This window comes from Schistocerca piceifrons, chromosome 3 (assembly GCF_021461385.2).
Source record: "Schistocerca piceifrons isolate TAMUIC-IGC-003096 chromosome 3, iqSchPice1.1, whole genome shotgun sequence".
NCBI lineage: Eukaryota > Metazoa > Arthropoda > Insecta > Orthoptera > Acrididae > Schistocerca > Schistocerca piceifrons.
The window spans coordinates 283,090,600-283,109,999 of record NC_060140.1 but is presented as its reverse complement, the minus strand read 5'-3'; the positions used below and the strand labels follow the sequence as shown (position 1 = coordinate 283,109,999).

The following is a 19,400-nucleotide window of genomic DNA, read 5'->3' as shown; positions in this document are numbered from 1 at the left end:
AAAGGAATCACAAACAATTACGGCGGGAATGTAATGTACCTGAACTGAAGAAACAACGCAAAACTGATAAAAATGACTATCACAAATAATTGATCATAACGCGCGCCACGAGACTCCCATAATCGTTACTATCGCACGTTCGATATGTATCGTTTGGAGCCCTCCAACTTCGATAGGCAATCATTCTTGGAAATCACCCAAAGATGCAGTAAGACACTGTGATCATCCCCTCGCGCAAACATCGAATCCTGGAGCCGCGCCTCGGTGCAACTGAGGGCGAACTCGGTGTGGTTTTTCCAATAGCTTCGTCCTAGTCCAGCAGCGCTCTGGAACGCCAGCGACGCCTCGTGTTGCAGGGGTTGGCGCCAGTAGCAGCTCCGGCGGCGGCGGCGGCGGCGGCGGCGGCGAGGCGCGTCGTGGCCGGCGGGCCACGCCCCCTCGCCGCTGCGCGGTGTGCGGGGACCGCGCCTACAGCCTGCACTTCGGCGGCCTGTCGTGCGACAGCTGCAAGGCCTTCTTCCGGCGCTCCGTGCAGAGCCGCGCCTGCCTCACCTTCCGCTGCCCCCACTCCAGGCCCTGCCTCGTCACAGTCACCTCCCGCCGCTGTTGCCAGGTAACGGCACTCGCTTTCTTCGTAGCACACACTTCTTTGTTTTGACTGCACTATTATCTAGAGGGCGCACTAACCGTTAATAATCACGTAATACTGCTGAATTTTTTCGGTTTACCAGATAGGTAGCCAAAATGTTTTAATTATCTCTTAGAAAAATCGAGGTGCCAGCATGATATACGAGGGGCGTTCAGAAAGTAAGCTCCGATCGGTCGCGAAATGGAAACGACTATGAAAATCCGATAAAGCTTTGCACAGATGTGTTGGGTAGTGTCTCTAGTATAACCCCAGTTAGCATCACGTCGCTCTTCTCATTTCTGAGCTCGCAGTGAGTGCGTAAAGATGTCTAGAAAATAGTGTCTGCCGCCAAGTACGAGGGCCTGGTGAGAAATTTTGCCTGAAGCTATGCAGCTAACATTACATAACTGTCGTGCTGTTTCGTCTTCACGACAATTCTCAGCCGCATTCTGCAGGGGCAATGAAGATGCTCCTGCATCGTTTTCAAATGGAAATGTTAGATTACCCACAATACAGTCCGCAATTGTCTCCCCCTGAGTTTCATCTCTGGTCACATGAACCGCTGTCTTTGAAGACAACATTTTGACACAGACAACGAGGTGTAGGCCAGCGTGGAGAATTGGCGGAAAGCACTGGCGGCTGCCTTCTATGATGAGGCTATTGAAAAGTTGGTACAACGCTATGACAAAAGTCTAAGTCAGAACGGCGACTACGTAGAGAAGTAGCTGAAAGGCGTAGCTAATTGTTACAAGTAAAACATTTCTGATGTTCACTGTGGTTTCAATTTGGCAATCAATCGGAGCTTACTTTCTGAACAGGCCTCGTATAACAACCTCAAGCCCAGGTTCGCCTGCCTCGAAGGGCAACAACGGGGGGGGGAGGGGGGGGGGGGTAGAATATCGTCGCTCTATACAGCTGTGCTGTGTAGGTACGGCCTAGTATCTCATTGACCGGGATATAACGGGCTTCGAAATGAGCCCCAATGACTAGCGAAGACGTGTCTGGGGATGCCCCCGGACAGATTAGATTAGATTAGATTTATACCAGTTCCATGGATCATGAATACGATATTTCGTAATGATGTGGAACGAGTCGAATTTTCCAATACATGACATAATTAGGTTAATTTAACAACATACTTAAGTTAATATAACAACTTTATTTTTTGTGTTTTTTGTTTTTGTTTATTTTTATTTTTTAAATATTTTTTTTCCTTTTTTTTCTTAATTTATATCTAAAAATTCCTCTATGGAGTAGAAGGAGTTGTCATTCAGAAATTCTTTTAATTTCTTCTTAAATACTTGTTGGTTATCTGTCAGACTTTTGATACTATTTGGTAAGTGACCAAAGACTTTAGTGCCAGTATAATTCACCCCTTTCTGTGCCAAAGTTAGATTTAATCTTGAATAGTGAAGATCGTCCTTTCTCCTAGTATTGTAGTTATGCACACTGCTATTACTTTTGAATTGGGTTTGGTTGTTAATAACAAATTTCATAAGAGAGTATATATACTGAGAAGCTACTGTGAATATACCTAGATCCTTAAATAAATGTGGGATTCGGCTCTACGACTGTGAGAGATGGCCTGGGGTGCCATTTCTTTTCATAGGAGGATGTAAGGGATCTGTGATCCCACAAACATAGATGCTAGTATCCGACACCCAGGTCGATAGCAGACAGGAGTCGATTGTCGAGCGCTGCTGGAGGCAGTGAGACACTGTTGAGTGAGCAGTAGTAGTGGAGAGACGGGCAAGAGTGGTGGTTGAGTAAATTCACCGGAGTATGACAAATGAGCGCGTCCCCCTGATCGTCGTGGGGTGGACCCTCATCGATACCGATTCGCGAGTGATATGAAAGCAAAAGTGACAAGTGCCGAATTACGTGTTTCGCGTCAACCGCGTCGGCCAGCAACAACCGTGGATTGCAGTGAGTATTGTTGTGAATGTTAACCATCATCATTGCGTGTGACGAAGTACTTAATATCAGCAACCAATAAAAGATAAAACCGTAATTAGACGCGTAAGGCGAAGGTAGCAACTGCCTCAGAATTTGTGTGTTAGTGGTAAATACATATCAGTTTGTACATCGCAACCTTTGTGGTTCTTAATAGTAGACAAACTTTCAACCATTCCACTATTCAGTCTCAGAACAGCCGCACTCGGTTGAAATACCCCCGAAACCACAGCAGAAAAACCGATAGCCTTTCATCCATTAAGCACACGGTCATATAATCATAATAATTAACTGTTTGGCGGCTTCGGTAAATCGCTCAAAACCCAATAAAGGAGCATAACGGGAGTGTTACAAGGACCCTTTGGGTGTCATCCGCGGCACCCTCACAAACAGCGGCATGCCGAAGATATTCTGCCCACAATTTTGTTACCCTTCGTGGCAAAGCCATATTGGGATTACATTTCAGCAACATAATGCTCACTCGCACACGGCGACAATTTCTACTGCTTGTCTTCGCACTTGGCCAGCAAGATCGCCGGATATTTCCTCAATTGAGAAAGTTTGCAGCATTACGTGTAGCGCCCTGCAGCCTACTCTTGATTTTGACGATCTAACGTGGCAATTGGACAGAATCTGGCAGGGCATCTCTCAAGTGGACATCCAACATCTCTGTCAATCAGTGCCAAGCCGACTAACTGCTTGTATAAGGACCAAAAGTGGACCAACGCATTGCTGACTTGCTCAGTTTGTGAAGCTTTCTCTCTTGAATAAATCATCAAATTTTTCTGAAACTGTAATTTGTTTTTCTCTAGATGTGCATTACATCTACCGATTTCCGTCCCATTCGGATAATTCCTTTTTTTGTCTTAGAGTGTTTAGTGTCTTACTCATCCTACTTAGCTCCCATGAGGCCTATGACTCACACATATAAGGATCGACTATTCCTGGGGCACTAAGCAGTAACATTGATTTCTAGGTTAAATTCTAGACAATCTTTCATTGAAAGAGCCTCTCGAACGCCAGGAATAATTTTAAGCACTTGCGATATACATGTCTCTTACTATCTAAACAAAACAAAAATATGACTTTGAAACTGTTGAGGTAAGACACCCATAGCACCACTGGAGATGGCGCTGACATGTAATCATAGAAAATTGAAACCGACAGAAGTTCGAACTGACAGTTTGCAGAGTCCGTAGTTTAATTGAAACAATCCTGATGACATATGTCCAAATTATGTCAAATAGAATTTACATAATTCTGTAGAGCCTTCATGAAGTTTGTTAAGAAACGACTAGAGCTCTATAGGATCTTCAGTAACTACCACATGTCCGTAAAATAGTTTCACCGTAACTCTATCTATATTCTGAGCAGCTGAGATAAATACGTAACAGGGCAGGGCTGGATAACTACTCAATATTACAGCTAAAAATGACACGCAGATACAATGGGTGTCAACCAAGATCGTATAAGAAGCGCATTATAGTTGCCTGAAATTAAAAAAAGAAATCTGCATCATCTTCACGTTTCACCAATTGGAAAAGAAGTACACACATCAAAACAGTTTTACATCACCTCGGTTCCGGGAATTCCGGAACCTGCACAGAAAATTGGGATAGATATCAACATAAACATCATTTCTGCCCTTTATATTGCTCATGAAATCCACGCATTGCATGTTGCACCACCATACAGCGAGACCTTCAGAGGTAATGGTCCAGATTGCTGTACACACTGGTACCTCTAATATACAGTAGCACGTCCTCTTGCATTGATGCACGCCTGTATTCGTCGTGGCATACTATCCACATGTTCATCAAGGCGCTGTTGGTCCAGACTGTCCCACTCCTCAACGGCGATTCGGCGTAGATCCTTCAGAGAGCTGGTGGATCACGTCATACATAAACAGCCCTTTACAGTCTATCCCAGGCATGTCCGATAGGGTTCATGTCTGGAGAACATGCTGGCCACTCTAGTCGAACTATGTCGTTATCCTGAAGGACGTCATTCACAAGATGTGCACGTTGGGAGCGCGAATTGTCGTCCATGAAGACGAATGCCTCGCCAATATGCTGCCGATATGGTTGCACTATCGGTCGGAGTATGGCATTCTCGTGTCGTACAGCCGTTACAGCGCCTTCCATGGCCACCAGCGGCTTACGTCGGCCCCACATAATGCCACTCAAAACAGCAGGGAACCTCCACCATGCTGCACTCGCCGGACAGGGTGTCTAATGCGTTCAGCCTGACCGGATTGCCTCCAAACCCGTCTCCGACGATTTTCTAGCTGCGGGCATATGCGACACTCATCGGTGAAGAGAACGTGATGCCAATCCTGAGCGGTCCATTATACATGTTGTTGGGCCCATCTGTAACGCGCTTCATGGTGTCGTGGTTGCAAATATGGACCTCACCATGGACGTCGGGAGTGAAGCTGCGCATTATGCATCCTATCGCACACAATTTGAGTTGTAACACGACGTCCTGTGGCTGCCCGAAAAGCATTATTCAACATGATGGCGTTGGTGTCAGGGTTCCTCCGAGCCATAATCCGTAGGTGGCGGTCATCCAATGCAGCAGTAGCCCTTGGGCGGCCTGAACGAGGCATGTCATAGACTGTTCCTGTCTCTCTGTATCTCATGTCCGAACAACATCGCTTTGGTTCACTCCGAGACGCCAGGACACTTTCCTTTTGAGAGCCTTTCCTGGCACAGAGAAACAATGCGGAGACGATCGAACCATGGTATTGACCGTCTAGGCATGATTGAACTACACACAACACGAACCGTGTACCTCCTTCCTGGTGGAAGGACTGGAGCTGATCAGCTGTCGGACGCCCTCCGTCTAATAGGCGCTACTCATGCATGGTTGTTTACATCTTTGGGCGGTCTATCTCTAAACAGTCAAAGGGACTGTGCCTGTGATTCAATATCCACAGTCAACGTCTGTCGGCAGCAGTTCTGGGATCCGGGGTGATGCAAAACTTTTTTTGATGTGTGTATATGATACACGACAACGATGACACGCATACTATTAAACACCGGTAAATTTTCAACTCACCAGTTCCGAATGTGACTGAAGGAACATCCAATTGATGTTTAACCTCTTAATGTTGTGTAATCCATCTAGAGACATTATGTTCGGGATGTATAGGTCGTTTTGGATAGTAAATATTATTTATATGTTTTATTTGTTTATTTATAACAGAATTACTATATGTTGCTCTATTTGGTAGTTGAGTAATCTAAGAATCGTTTGTTTCTATCTACACCTTTTGTCAATGACGATCAGTGAGAAGTACAGCGGATTCACTATTAGGGAAGATATTATATAAGGGTGTTGTTTGGTTGTACTGCGATGGACAAACACCGATGAAACAAAAAAGACCTAACTTTTCGTCTCAATTTCTTGAAAATGCAGGAGAGAACACTAATTATATTTATTTTAACACACAGGCATGTCGTTATGCCAAGTGTTTGGCAGCTGGCATGGAGCCGGGTTGGGTTTTAAGTGAACAAGAGCGCCATCAGAAGGTTGCCAAGAAATGTGCAGAATCTCCAACGCAGGACAATAAGGTATGTATTCGTTTAACTAATGTATCCGTTTCGAAAACTTCCTTCATAAACGAACTATGAAGTCCCTGACCCACAAAAGGACAACCTTAAAGTAATTTCTCATCCTTCATGAAAGTCTTATTTGTTGCAGCCGATATGAGATATCTGACGTGCCCAAACGTAAAAGGTAGTGAATAATTTTCGCATGCTCATATACGATTTAAAATTTAATGACACGTTTACATAGATGTCGTTAACAGATTGCTCACTTCGGTTACTGCTACTATAGAAATCCGGCTCCGTTGTGTTTTACTTAATCGGCAAGTTCAAGTCGTAGCATATGCGGATGACGTAGCATTAATGCCAAGGAATGTAAGGTCACTAAAGGGGAACTACGATATGTTAGAGGAAGCAGCAAGAGATGTAGGTTTAGAAGTAAACGTAAACAAAACAAACTACACTCCTGGAAATTGAAATAAGAACACCGTGAATTCATTGTCCCAGGAAGGGGAAACTTTATTGACACATTCCTGGGGTCAGATACATCACATGATCACACTGACAGAACCAGAGGCACATAGACACAGGCAACAGAGCATGCACAATGTCGGCACTAGTACAGTGTATATCCACCTTTCGCAGCAATGCAGGCTGCTATTCTCCCATGGAGACGATCGTAGAGATGCTGGATGTAGTCCTGTGGAACGGTTTGCCATGCCATTTCCACCTGGCGCCTCAGTTGGACCAGCGTTCGTGCTGGACATGCAGACCGCGTGAGACGACGCTTCATCCAGTCCCAAACATGCTCAATGGGGGACAGATCCGGAGATCTTGCTGGCCAGGGTAGTTGACTTACACCTTCTAGAGCACGTTGGGTGGCACGGGATACATGCGGACGTGCATTGTCCTGTTGGAACAGCAAGTTCCCTTGCCGGTCTAGGAATGGTAGAACGATGGGTTCGATGACGGTTTGTATGTACCGTGCACTATTCAGTGTCCCCTCGACGATCACCAGTGGTGTACGGCCAGTGTAGGAGATCGCTCCCCACACCATGATGCCGGGTGTTGGCGCTGTGTGCCTCGGTCGTATGCAGTCCTGACTGTGGCGCTCACCTGCACGGCGCCAAACACGCATACGACCATCATTGGCACCAAGGCAGAAGCGACTCTCATCGCTGAAGATGAAACGTCTCCATTCGTCCCTCCATTCACGCCTGTCGCGACACCACTGGAGGCGGGCTGCACGATGTTGGGGCGTGAGCGGAAGACGGCCTAACGGTGTGCGGGACCGTAGCCCAGCTTCATGGAGACGGTTGCGAATGGTCCTCGCCGATACCCCAGGAGCAACAGTGTTCCTAATTTGCTGGGAAGTGGCGTTGCGGTCCCCTACGGCACTGCGTAGAATCCTACGGTCTTGGCGTGCATCCGTGCGTCGCTGCGGTCCGGTCCCAGGTCGACGGGCACGTGCACCTTCCGCCGACCACTGGCGACAACATCGATGTACTGTGGAGACCTCACGCCCCACGTGTTGAGCAATTCGGCGGTACGTCCACCCGGCCTCCCGCATGCCCACTATACGCCCTCGCTCAAAGTCCGTCAACTGCACATACAGTTCACGTCCACGCTGTCGCGGCATGCTACCAGTGTTAAAGACTGCGATGGAGCTCCGTATGCCACGGCAAACTGGCTGACACTGACGGCGGCGGTGCACAAATGCTGCGCAGCTAGCGCCATTCGACGGCCAACACCGCGGTTCCTGGCGTGTCCGCTGTGTCGTGCGTGTGATCATTGCTTGTACAGCCCTCTCGCAGTGTCCGGAGCAAGTATGGTGGGTCTGACACACCGGTGTCAATGTGTTCTTTTTTCCATTTCCAGGAGTGTATATGGTGATGAGGGAGCCCAATATAAACGGACAAAAGAATTCAATAATGAGTGAGAGAGAATACGAAAGAGGGAAAACATTTAAATGCTAGTATTTAGGTTCTATAATAACGGAGGGCGATAAAGTAGCAGTAGAAATTCAAGAAAGGATAGCGAGTGGAAATCGTTGCTATTTTGCCTTGCAGAATGTATTTAATTCCAGGAATGTTAGCAGGAATACAAATATCAAAATATGCACTACCATATTAAGACCTATAGTAATATATGGATCAGAAGGCTGGGTATTGACAATAAAGGAGGAGAACTTGTTATTGAGATGGGAAAGAAAGATACTGAGAAAAATGTTTGGAGCAGTGAGAGAGGAAGATGGCTGGAGAATAATTACAAATGTAGAACTACAAACACTTTTTGGACAGATGGATATTGTTGTTAAAATTAAGCAGGGAAGAGTAAGATGGGCAGCCCATGTACAGAGAATGCCAGAAACTCGGAGTGCCAAGAAAGTTTTCATGGGAACACCTTACGGGAGAAGGAGAAGAGTTAGACCCAGGAAAAGGTGGCTGGACGATATGGAAGAACATCTAAAGGCGATGGGAATAAGAAATTGGAGAAGGAAGGCGATGGACAGAGAAGAATGGAGGCAGGTGATACAAGTAGCCAAGGTTCTTCAAAGACTGTCGAACCAACCAAGAAGAAGAAGAAGACTTACCCGTCTACATATCTCTTCTGCATTATACTGTAGAAGAGAAAAATTATGGTACCAAGAAGGAATAGTGAAACGAAAGTTGGTAGGTGTGTTTCTACATCTGAAAGATGATGTCTGTTCAGATTTCGTACCAGTCGCATAAGAGTGACGTTATGAGGAGGCAAATCAAATTTGCTTTAAATACGTGCTGTAACAATCGTGAGCGTTCACCTCTGAAACGACAAAGACGCCATTATCAACACCCCACTGAGTTTTAACGACGTCGTGTCATAGAACTACGAAATGTTGGATGCTCCTTCTCCGATAATGCAGAAAGTCTTGGCAGGAATGTAGCCACTGTACATTATTGCTGGCAATGGTGGTTACGAGATTGTAACGTCACAAGAAGACCGGGCTCTGGACGGTCACGAGGCATTACCGAGAGGGGAGATCATCACGTTTGGCGTATGGCTCTGACTCATCGTACTGCATCTGCAGCAGCAATTTGTGAGGCAGTTGGCACCACAGTGACACAACGAACTGTTAGAAATCGGGTATTTCGAGGACACCTCCGGGCCAGAAGCCCTGTAGCGTGCGTTCCACTGATCCCAAACCACCGCCATCTGCGTCTTTAGTGGTGTCAAGCGGAAGGTCATTGGACGGCAGTGTAGCGGTATGTTGTGTTTTCTGATAAAAACTGGTTCTGTCTCTATCCAGTGATGCCCATATGTTAGTTAGGAGGAGGCCAGTAGAGGGCCTGTAAGCAACCTGGCTGCGTGCACGACACACAGGACCTACACCTGCAGCTATGGTCTGGAATGCGTTTTCGTGTAACAGCAGGAGCACTCACACTGTTATTCCACGCACCCTGACTGCAGATGTGTACGTCAATCTGGTGATTCGACCTGTTGAGCTGCCAATCATGAACAGCATTCCAGGAGATGTTTTCCAACAGGATAACGCTCACCCACATATCACTGTTGTAATACAACATGCTCTGCTGAGTGTCGACATGTTGCCTTGGCTTGCTCGATCACCAAATCTGTCTTCATTCGAGCTCATATGGGACATCATCGGGCATTAACCGTTCCAGTATTGACCGACCAAATGAAGCGTGTATAGAACTCCATCCTACAAATTGACATCCGGTTTCTGTTCAACAGAATTAATGCACGTCTGCGTGCTTTCGTTCAACATTTCGGCGGTTACACCGGTTATTAAAGTATCAGAATTTCACATTTGCAGTGTCTTATCTCGTGGTTACATTAACCTGTGATCTTGCAGTGTTAATCACTTAAATATCTTATGGTTCAAATGGCTCTGAGCACTATGGGACTTAACATCTGAGGTCATCAGTCCACTAGAGCTTAGAACTACTTAAACCTAACTAACCTAAGTACATCACACACATCCATGCCCGAGGCAGGATTCGAACCTGCGACCGTAGCGCTCGCGCGGCTCCAGACTGAAGCGCCTAGAACCGCTCGGCCACTCCGGCCGGCTAAATATCTTATCTAGACAAATGTATTTCCGAAATTTCATTAGTCTACACCTAATTATTTTTTGTTATTGCTATTTTTTCCCCACTATATTTCTCCTTCGAACTCCGGTCAGTGTTGATATCATTTATGGTATCTTTGGCCATAATATTTTCCTAGAAAATTTTTACTTTCTTCGGTGAATCATTTACGGACATGAAAAAAATAGTACAAGTATATTAAGTATTTGTAGTTTCAGTAGCGTCTGTTAAAATTAAGTAATTGCTTTTAGAATTTCCTTTATACAAGAGATGTGGTCATGGAGAAAATGGGGTGTGCGCAAATAAGCTTCTTCACGTTGAACACTGATTTCTGAACGTGCACCGTAGGAGCACTTAATATGAAATCATAGGATACTTATAGCGCTGACGGTTGTCAAAAATGGCTCTGAGCACTATGGGACTTAACTTCTGAGGTCATCAGTCCCCTAGAACTTAGAACTACTTAAACCTAACTAACCTAAGGACATCACACACATCCATGCCCGAGGCAGGATTCGAACCTGCGACCGTAGCGGTCGCGCGGTTCCAGACTGAAGCGCCTAGAACCGCTCGGCCACCCCGGCCGGCTGACAGTTGTCAGTGAAGATCGATATTTATACGCAATATGAGATGGAATTATCACATAGACTCGCCGGCCGTTGTGGCCGAGCGGTTCTAGGCGCTTCAGTCTGGAACCGCGCGACCGCTACGCTCGCAGGTTCGAATCCTGCCTCGGCGATGGATGTGTGTGATGTCCTTAGGTTAGTTAGGTTTAAGTAGTTCTAAGTTCTAGGGGACTGATGACCTCAGATGTTAAGTCCCATAGTGCTCAAAGCCATTTGAACCATTTGATCACATAGACTCAGTAGTGGGTAAAACAAATGGTAGACTTCCATTTATTGGTAGAATACTAGAGAAGTGCACTCAGTATACGAAGGAGATAGCTTAAAAATCACTCGTGCGACCGGTTCTAGATTATTGCTCAAAGGTGTGGGACCCGTACAAAATAGGACTAACAAATGTTATTGAACGCCTTCAAATAAGGGCAGCACGAATGATCACATGTTTGTTTGATCCGTGGGAGTGTGTTACCGTGATGCTGAACTGGCAGACTCTTGAAGATAGAAGTAAACCATCCCGTGAAAGACTATTAACAAAGTTTCAAGAACCGGCTTTAAATGACGGCTCTAGGAATATACTACAACCCTCTACGTATCGCTCGCATAGGGATCGTGAGGATATGATCAGAATAATTACAGCACGTACAGAGGGATTAAGACAATCATTCTTCCCGCATTCGTTTTGAATGGAATGGGAAGAAACCCTTACAACTGGTACAATGGGATATACCCTCTGCCATGTAAATCACAGTGGTTAACAGAGTACAGAAGCAGTTATAGATATAGAAATAAGTCCATATACCATCCGATCAGTTAAAACCATCAAATATCAATTACGCCAATCGAGGCTGTGATTACCGAATTTTATTGCGTGTTTTCGTAATATAGCGCGACTGCCATCAATTCCTAAAAACAAAAAGGTCATTTTGCTGTCTTATGCAACACAAGGTTTGGACACATTTACTTAAGGAAGGAATTTCTACTTGTGTATAAGAGCGAAGAATAAGTAATTCGTTGATCATGTCATTTATTACAACACAGGGTCTTTTAATTTTGTTGTGACGTCAGCTTCTAAGTGTGGGACAGCACACCTTAAAACAGTTATTTCTGAGTAGCTACTTATAAACAAACACGTTCATTAAACTCGGTTAGTACATGCAGTTTAAACGTAATACAATATAATGGAAAATCTTTTTCTTACACAGTTACTATAATTATAACAAATTCTTTAGCCCAAACAAATTGCAAAATCAAAATAACCGATTCTAATGATCACGTTTAGTGTGAAATTGAGTTCGTTCAGATGCGAAGTTGATCAGTGTAGAATGAAGTTCACTTGGCTGACACACCGAAATCATTGCAATGCAAAGTCCAAAAAGTAAGTTAAATCTTCACTGAGTGGCAAGGTTCCTATATTGCAAGGTGATTGTCGCTGGGAGGCTAAGTCCAACTGCTGTTCACGTGGATGCCGAGTCCAACGGAGCCATGGTCGGTGGTGAGAGCGACGTATTCATGCTAGTGTTTCTATTTACAGACGATACACGTCGGCTGGCGTATCTTTTCTGGTGGCTGACGCCTGTTGGTGCGGCAATCCATAAGCTTTAGGTGTGTTGCAGTGTAGCTGAAGTCTTAGGATAAGCAGTTTGCATTAAGAATACGTACCAGCAGCCAGCACCTTATTACATAAACTGTACATATGACGATTAAAAATACTTAGCATATTGTAACTGATAAAAGATAATAGTAAAACATCTTGCTAGCTCGTAACAGATACAAGTTCTCTAGAATATTGAGGTCTGAGGGGGAAAGGTATGGAATAACACATTATCTAGTTCTGGATTTAATTTTATGCATAATCTTCAGTTCCTATAAGGTAAGATGGTAAAAACAAGTAGCTGATGTATTGTGGTCTCCCAGACAGTTCACTGGATAGTCCAGAAGTTCTGCATAGGAATCGATTCTAATTAACGTGGGCAAGTCAAAACGTAAAGAACCTTTTCTTGGGATAACATCATCGCAGTTAGCATCGTTTCTGCACGTACTCTCCGTCAACATCTATGCACTTAGCCCACCTCTTGACAACCTGCTTTATTATGTCCAGGGAAAAGCTTTGTGATATAATGCACATCCAATGTTGCACTGTCTCCACAACCTCATCTTCCGACGAATACTTGGATTCAAACAAGGGCTTCTTCATCGAACCAAAAAGATGAAAATCACTTGTAGTTAGGTCAGGACTGTACGATGGGCGTCCCGCAGCTCAAAACTTAAATTTTGGATTCACTGGAGTGTTTTCCCGGCACTATGAGGACGGCCATTAACCTGCAACAAAAGCATACTTTTTGAAAACGTCTCTCTCCTCTTCATTTTTATTGAGGTTTTCGGATCTCATCGTAGCTCACTGTAACTATCACTATTGGCAGTTGGATCTTTAAGAGTGTAATGACTGTCATCATAACTCTTCTCAGAGAAGCGGCGCTTTTTTTCTTTTTGCTACAGGTAAAAATGGATGTTTCCACACCATGCTCTGGTTCGTAGTAATGGACTCACGTCTTACATACAATCTCGACATTTCCAAACGTTCCTGTCTGTTTTTTTCTGTCAGTTGACGTGGTACCCGAGCACAAACTTCGAGATAATTTAGACGTTCATGGTCGAGTTCAAATGCCCAACCGTGGCTAATGGTCAACTCTTGTGCAATTTCATTAATTCTGGTAGTAAAATCATTAGGAATAACTCGATCAGCCGTCTCGATGATCCCGTCCGTTTTTGAAGTGGATGGCCTACGCGAACACTGTTCGAAGCAGACGCCCACTTTTAATGCGATTTACCCACTCGTAAATTATCCGTTCACTGAGACAGCTATCACCATTTTTGCAACTGCATTTTGCGAATAATCTCCGAAGCTTTAGTCCCTTCAAAGAACAGAAATGAATCACTCCCTCAGTTGCCACATGCTGAATACGGACAATGAGCCACTCATACTAAAATGCTCTACAATTAGAATAGAACTGTTACCTGAAAAGACACAGCTAAGGAATAAGGATAACAATGAGGCTAGCGCATGGAATTGTTGAGTCAGTGCTGTCAACGCACGGAGCAAAATAAAATGCCTTTACTTACTGAGTTGCCGTCGCATATATGCAGGTTACAACCTCTCAAAAAATTAATGATGATTCTGTAAGTTGTTAGATTTTATGATGCGGAAATATAGTTGTGGTGGGAAACGGCTGCCGGCCGAAGTGGCCGTGCGGTTCTAGGCTCTGCAGTCTGGAACCTCGAGACCGCTACGGTCGCAGGTTCGAATCCTGCCTCGGGCATGGATGTGTGTGATGTCCTTAGGTTAGTTAGGTTTAAGTAGCTCTAAGTTCTAGGGGACTAATGACCTCAGAAGTTGAGTCCCATAGTGCTCAGAGCCATTTGAACCATTTTTGGGAAACGGCTGTCTCAGTTTACATTGTCTCCGGTTCAGAATTATTGGTTAAACACGATACTACTCACACGAAAGGAATGTGTGATTTTAATTCCCTCCTGATGTTATGCCTGACCAACGAGTTCGCTAAACTTTGACCCCTGTTCTCTAGCGGAGATGACGCTGGCGTGATGAATATGCACACTTACCATGGACGTTAACTGCCATCTAAGGCAAGTTCCAAGGTTCGGATCCTGGTGGTGAAAAATTTACCTTGCCAGTATTCGGCCGACAATAAGAGGAGAGGTGGCGTCATAAAGTTCCTGATCACTCTCATGTATCTGTAAAGACAAGCGACCAATGTGCGAAAAGGAAGAACACCCTTTCCGACAGATGGCTGAGCCGTGTGACATCTCAGCCAACAATGCAACACGCATTAATTTTTGACGGACAGGGAGGGTGGGGGGGGGGGGGGGATGCGGATGTATAAGTTGCAGATTATAGTCCTGGCGGGCGATGTGTCGTAGTGTTTCTTTCCACTTTTCTTTCTGTACAGCATTACATTCATGACCACTCTACACCAACAGATTGAATACCACCTGATGGCTTTGTGGGCACGTGACGCAGTAAGGACAGCATATGAAAGGAGCAATACCAATGGGAAGTCAGGCTGCAAATGGCGAAATTCATTTAAATCAGAAACTTTGACAACGGCGAATTATTACGAGCTGGCGCCTGTGGGCGAGCATCTCGAGAACGGCGTAGCTGGTCGGCTGTTCACGTTTTCTGTAAAATAGGATAGGCGGCGGTCTGCGATAGGTCTGATGCTGATGGGGACACAGGTGTTCTAGAGCACAACGTTCACACGCGTTGTCGAACGCGGGGTTCCGTAACAGATGACCCCATGGAGCTCTCGTAAGTGCTGCTGGAGAAGCGGTTAGACTTCATCCCAGTGACGCTGCTGAAGAAATAAGACGTGAAACAAGCCGCACACTTACGAGATCTGTACCTCTGAAGTCACACGTTGGTCCTTCCAGCGGATAAGGGATGCGCCACTTTTCTGTTGTCATGTTGAGCTCTACGACCAAAAGATTTATAGCTAACTGAGTAAACCAAAGCATCGGAAGATTGATAAAGACACCACAGGAAGAGTAGAAAGGGAAGTTTCAGCATTGTTGAATCCTTCCTCTCTTCCGCAATAAGAGGCAAAAAGTTTAAGAGCTCACAGTTCCTTTCCGCAAGGGTTACATGGCCTTCTGAAGATCCATAAAGAAGGCCTTACATTACGCCCTTCTTTGAGCAATATCGGTGCTGCGACGTATGACCTGGCTGCTTGCTGCTTTGTTGAGGAAATGCTCGCATCGTATTCGCAGCTCTGTTGATTTTATTAACCGACTAAAGTCACTTCGAATCAGTAAATTAGTAAGCTTCAATGTCGGCCCACTCTTTACCAGAGTCCCTCTCATGGATTCATTGTCACTCATCAGCAGTAAGTTCGAAATCGATATGACGGCGCTACTTTATCACGTCCAGTGTTCAACCTACTTCTTATTCAACAGTGAATATTTTGAGCAAATTGCCATTGGTAGTCCTCACTCCCCTCTGTTATCAAAATTTTTTATGGAACACTTCGAGGTGAGGGCACTTAATTCAGCCGAACTTAAAAAAAGTCTTCTGGCGATATGTAGGTGATACGTTTGTAATGTTGCCCTACGGTGTAGAAGAACTGCCAGGCTTTTTGCAGCATCTGAATCCAATCCACGAGACTGAAGTGGAGAAGGGGATCTGTCTGCCGTTTCTGGATGTCTTGATCAGTACGAAAGTGGATGGATCGTTGGGGCATTCCGTCTGCCGTAAGCCTATACTTAAAGACCTGTATTTCCAGGCGTCAAGTTGTCACCACCCGTCGCAAACTACGGACGTTCTTCGAGCGTTGGCGCGCCGGACACACGTAGTGTGTGATATAGACAGCCTTGCAGAGGAGCTGGAAAACGTAAAAAATTCGTGTTCGAAGATAATGGATATTCCTCACATCAGATCAGTGCGGCTTTAAGGAGAAACGAGCATGGTAGCCCACATGAGCAAGACGAGAAGGAGCGGATCAAGTAGAGGGTATTCCTTCCTTACGCCAGCAATAATAATTCGTAAAATTATGGAAGAATCCTTAGGAAACATTATGTTGAAGTAATATTCCGGCCATCTACAAAGACTTGAGCTCTTCTCGGTTCCGTATAGGACGATTGGAGATTGCGAAGTACTAGAGTCTCCAGAATACCATGCCACTGTGGCAAAGCCTACGTTGGTCAGACAAAGCGCACAACCCGCGAAACGGCCGTTGAACCTGATCGGCACACTCGCCTTTCACAGCCCTGTAAGTCAGCCGTAGCCGAGCATTGTATTTCTGCAGGTCATTCTCGGAATTATTCCGCCAAGGGTATCTTGGCCTTAACGGGATTCGATTATTAAGGAATCGGTGGAAATACATATGGCGGGAATCTTATTAATCGTGATTGCGGCTTTGAACTGGATAAGACGTGGGACCTGGTGATATCCTTAGTGTCTGCAGACAGGAAACATTTTATGACTAGCGACGCGTCTAGTGACAGTTAGTTTTATTAATTTGACATCGGAACTTTAACTCCGCGAGCGTTCTGAAGGGAGCTAGCGAGTTGTATCACCAATACGCACGTGCCTGCGCGCCACAGTTGGAACAGTATTCGAGAAGGGCGCGATACCTGACAGAAGCCGCTCCTGTAGCTGCTGCTTTTGCGTCTCCGAGGCAATTTTTGGTGTGAAGTTAGCGCTGCGAACCAGCAACCTCCAGCGCAAAGCATTCACCCGAAAATGGCTAAGTGGTTGTCAGCCGAAATACTGTGGGAAGGAGTTGACGCCATCAGACTGCAATCCCGAAACTTTATGGAATGGACAAGTTCTGTTCGTGTGTCAAGGTGATGGAGGCTGACGTGGGTGTGTTTAATGAGAAGCTGTTCGACATAACGTCCGTCTAGAATAATGGGACGCTTTTTGGTATCTGACTAGCCTACACTACATAGTCTACCTTGTAGTCAATAGCAAGTTCGAACAGAAAAGAATCGCATCGAATGATTAGAGAAGTGTTCATCACTTTTTCTGCTGTCTTTATGGCAATTCATTAAGTGGTAAAGCGTTTTTTTCAACCATTTTGACCAAATACCAACATTCTGAATTAATTTTGATGTTGTCAGCGCGTCGGTGTAATGTTTTCCAATCAGTGCTCTCTATATTACCTGGATAGAAAACTGTTGTCTTAAGAGTTCAGAGCTTCTGTGTGCCTGCAGATCCCTGCATTCAGCATAGTCCGCCGTACCGCAGTTCGGCAGAAAACTTTTATCGATCTGTATGTGATTAACAATTATTTATTTATTCCTGATGGTAAGCTGTACGCCATTGACTGTAACAGTACCTGAAGGAGGGAGCTTCAGGTCAGCGAAGATTATAGTACTTCATTAGGAGGCCCCCAAATAACCAGAATAATTCCTTCCCTCTAATAAGCTAATAATTTTTCTATCACTTTTGTCATTTTTTTATTATAACAGAAAATTATAAGGGCCTGTGGTCGGGGTATAGCACCTTTTAATATTGTAATAAAAATCTCCAGGGTCCTGTCCCAGCCACTGCTTAAATTTTGAATAAAAATATTCAGTCTTGCCCCTGGGATGGAAAACTGCCCCTAAAAGACCAAGAATCGGCAATGATCAATGGTTTGAGGATTCGGAAGCCAATGTAAACCACTGATGATATCTCCATTAGAAAAATATTCCAGATTAATCCCCCTATTCGGGTCTCCGGTAGGGAGGTAACCACGAAAGTGTAACATTCTGAGACTCAGAGCGTGAAATGTCAGAAGCTTGAACGTGGTAGGGAAGCTAGAAAATCTGAAAAGCAAAATCCAAAGGCTCACTATACAGCAGATGTGACAAAGGTTAGTGAAGCGAAATGGACAGAAGATAAAGATTTCTGCTCAGACGAATGTAGGGTAATATCAACCGCAGCATAAAATGGTATAACAGTAATAGCATTCGTTATGAATGCGAAGGTTAGACAGACAGTGAGTTTCTTTTAACACTTCAATTGTAAGATTGTTCTCATCTGAACCGACATCAAACCTGGGCCACAACAATAGTTCAGGCATACTTTCTGACGTCACAAGCAGAAGATACCTAAAGAGTATGAGGCTATTGAACGGGTAATTCAGCGTGTGAAGGAAGACGATAATCTAATAACCATGGGGAACTGGAACACGTTAGTAACGGATGGAATGGAAGACAGATATAAGGAGAATATGGGCTCGATAGTAATAATGGGAGAGGAAAAAGAATGAGTTCTTCAATAAATACTAGATAGTAATAGCGAATACACTGTTAAAAATCACAAGAAGAGGATGTATACAAGGAAAGCCCCAGAGACAGGAAAATTGCATCAAGGTCAGACAGAGATTCCGAAATCAGAAACTGGATTGTAAGGCGTACTCAGGAGAAGATATGGATTCGAATCACAGTTTAGTAATGATGAAGAATGGACTTAAGATTAAGAGAATTGTCCGGAATGTGGAAAGATGTGGGATGTCGAACTAATTAGGGATGATAACGTCGTGTGTTTGAAGTTCAATAAGGATACTATATACTGCGATAATGAATACCACAGTGCCGGCCAGGGTGGCCGAGCAGTTCTAGGCGCTACAGTCTGGAACCGCGCGACCGCTACGCTCGCAGGTTCGAATCCTGCCTCGGACGTGGATGTGTGTGATGTCCTTAGGTTAGTTAGGTTTAAGTAGTTCTAAGTTCTAGGAGACTGATGACCTTAGAAGTTAAGTCCCATAGTGCTCAGAGCCATTTGAACCAATACCACAGTAGGCAGTTTATTTGAAGAAGAATGAGCATCTCTAAAGAGGTCAGTTACGGAAGTTGACAGAGAAACATGGGTACATGGAAGGTAACGTGCGAAGAAGCCTTGGGTAATAAAAGGAATACTACAACTGACCGACAAACAAGAAGTACAAAAATATCGGAGAAAGACAGAAATACGGCATTATAAGTAACTAACGAATTAAATAAACAGGAAGTCTAGGAAAGCCAAGGCGAATTGGCCGCAGGAAAAATGTGAAGAAAT

The 19,400-nt window shown here is 44.8% G+C and overlaps 1 protein-coding gene across 1 annotated transcript in view; it reads left to right on the top strand.

Annotated features, from left to right (window-relative positions):
- The first annotated feature begins 203 nt into the window (after positions 1 to 203).
- LOC124788591 (photoreceptor-specific nuclear receptor-like) overlaps positions 204 to 19,400 on the top strand; it is a 44,927-nt gene continuing 25,730 nt past the window's right edge. Inside the window, exons 1-3 of the mRNA XM_047255861.1 lie at positions 204 to 208; positions 304 to 613; positions 6,037 to 6,156. Of these exons, the coding sequence (XP_047111817.1) occupies positions 204 to 208; positions 304 to 613; positions 6,037 to 6,156 (435 nt within the window). The remainder of the gene's footprint in view (positions 209 to 303; positions 614 to 6,036; positions 6,157 to 19,400) is intronic.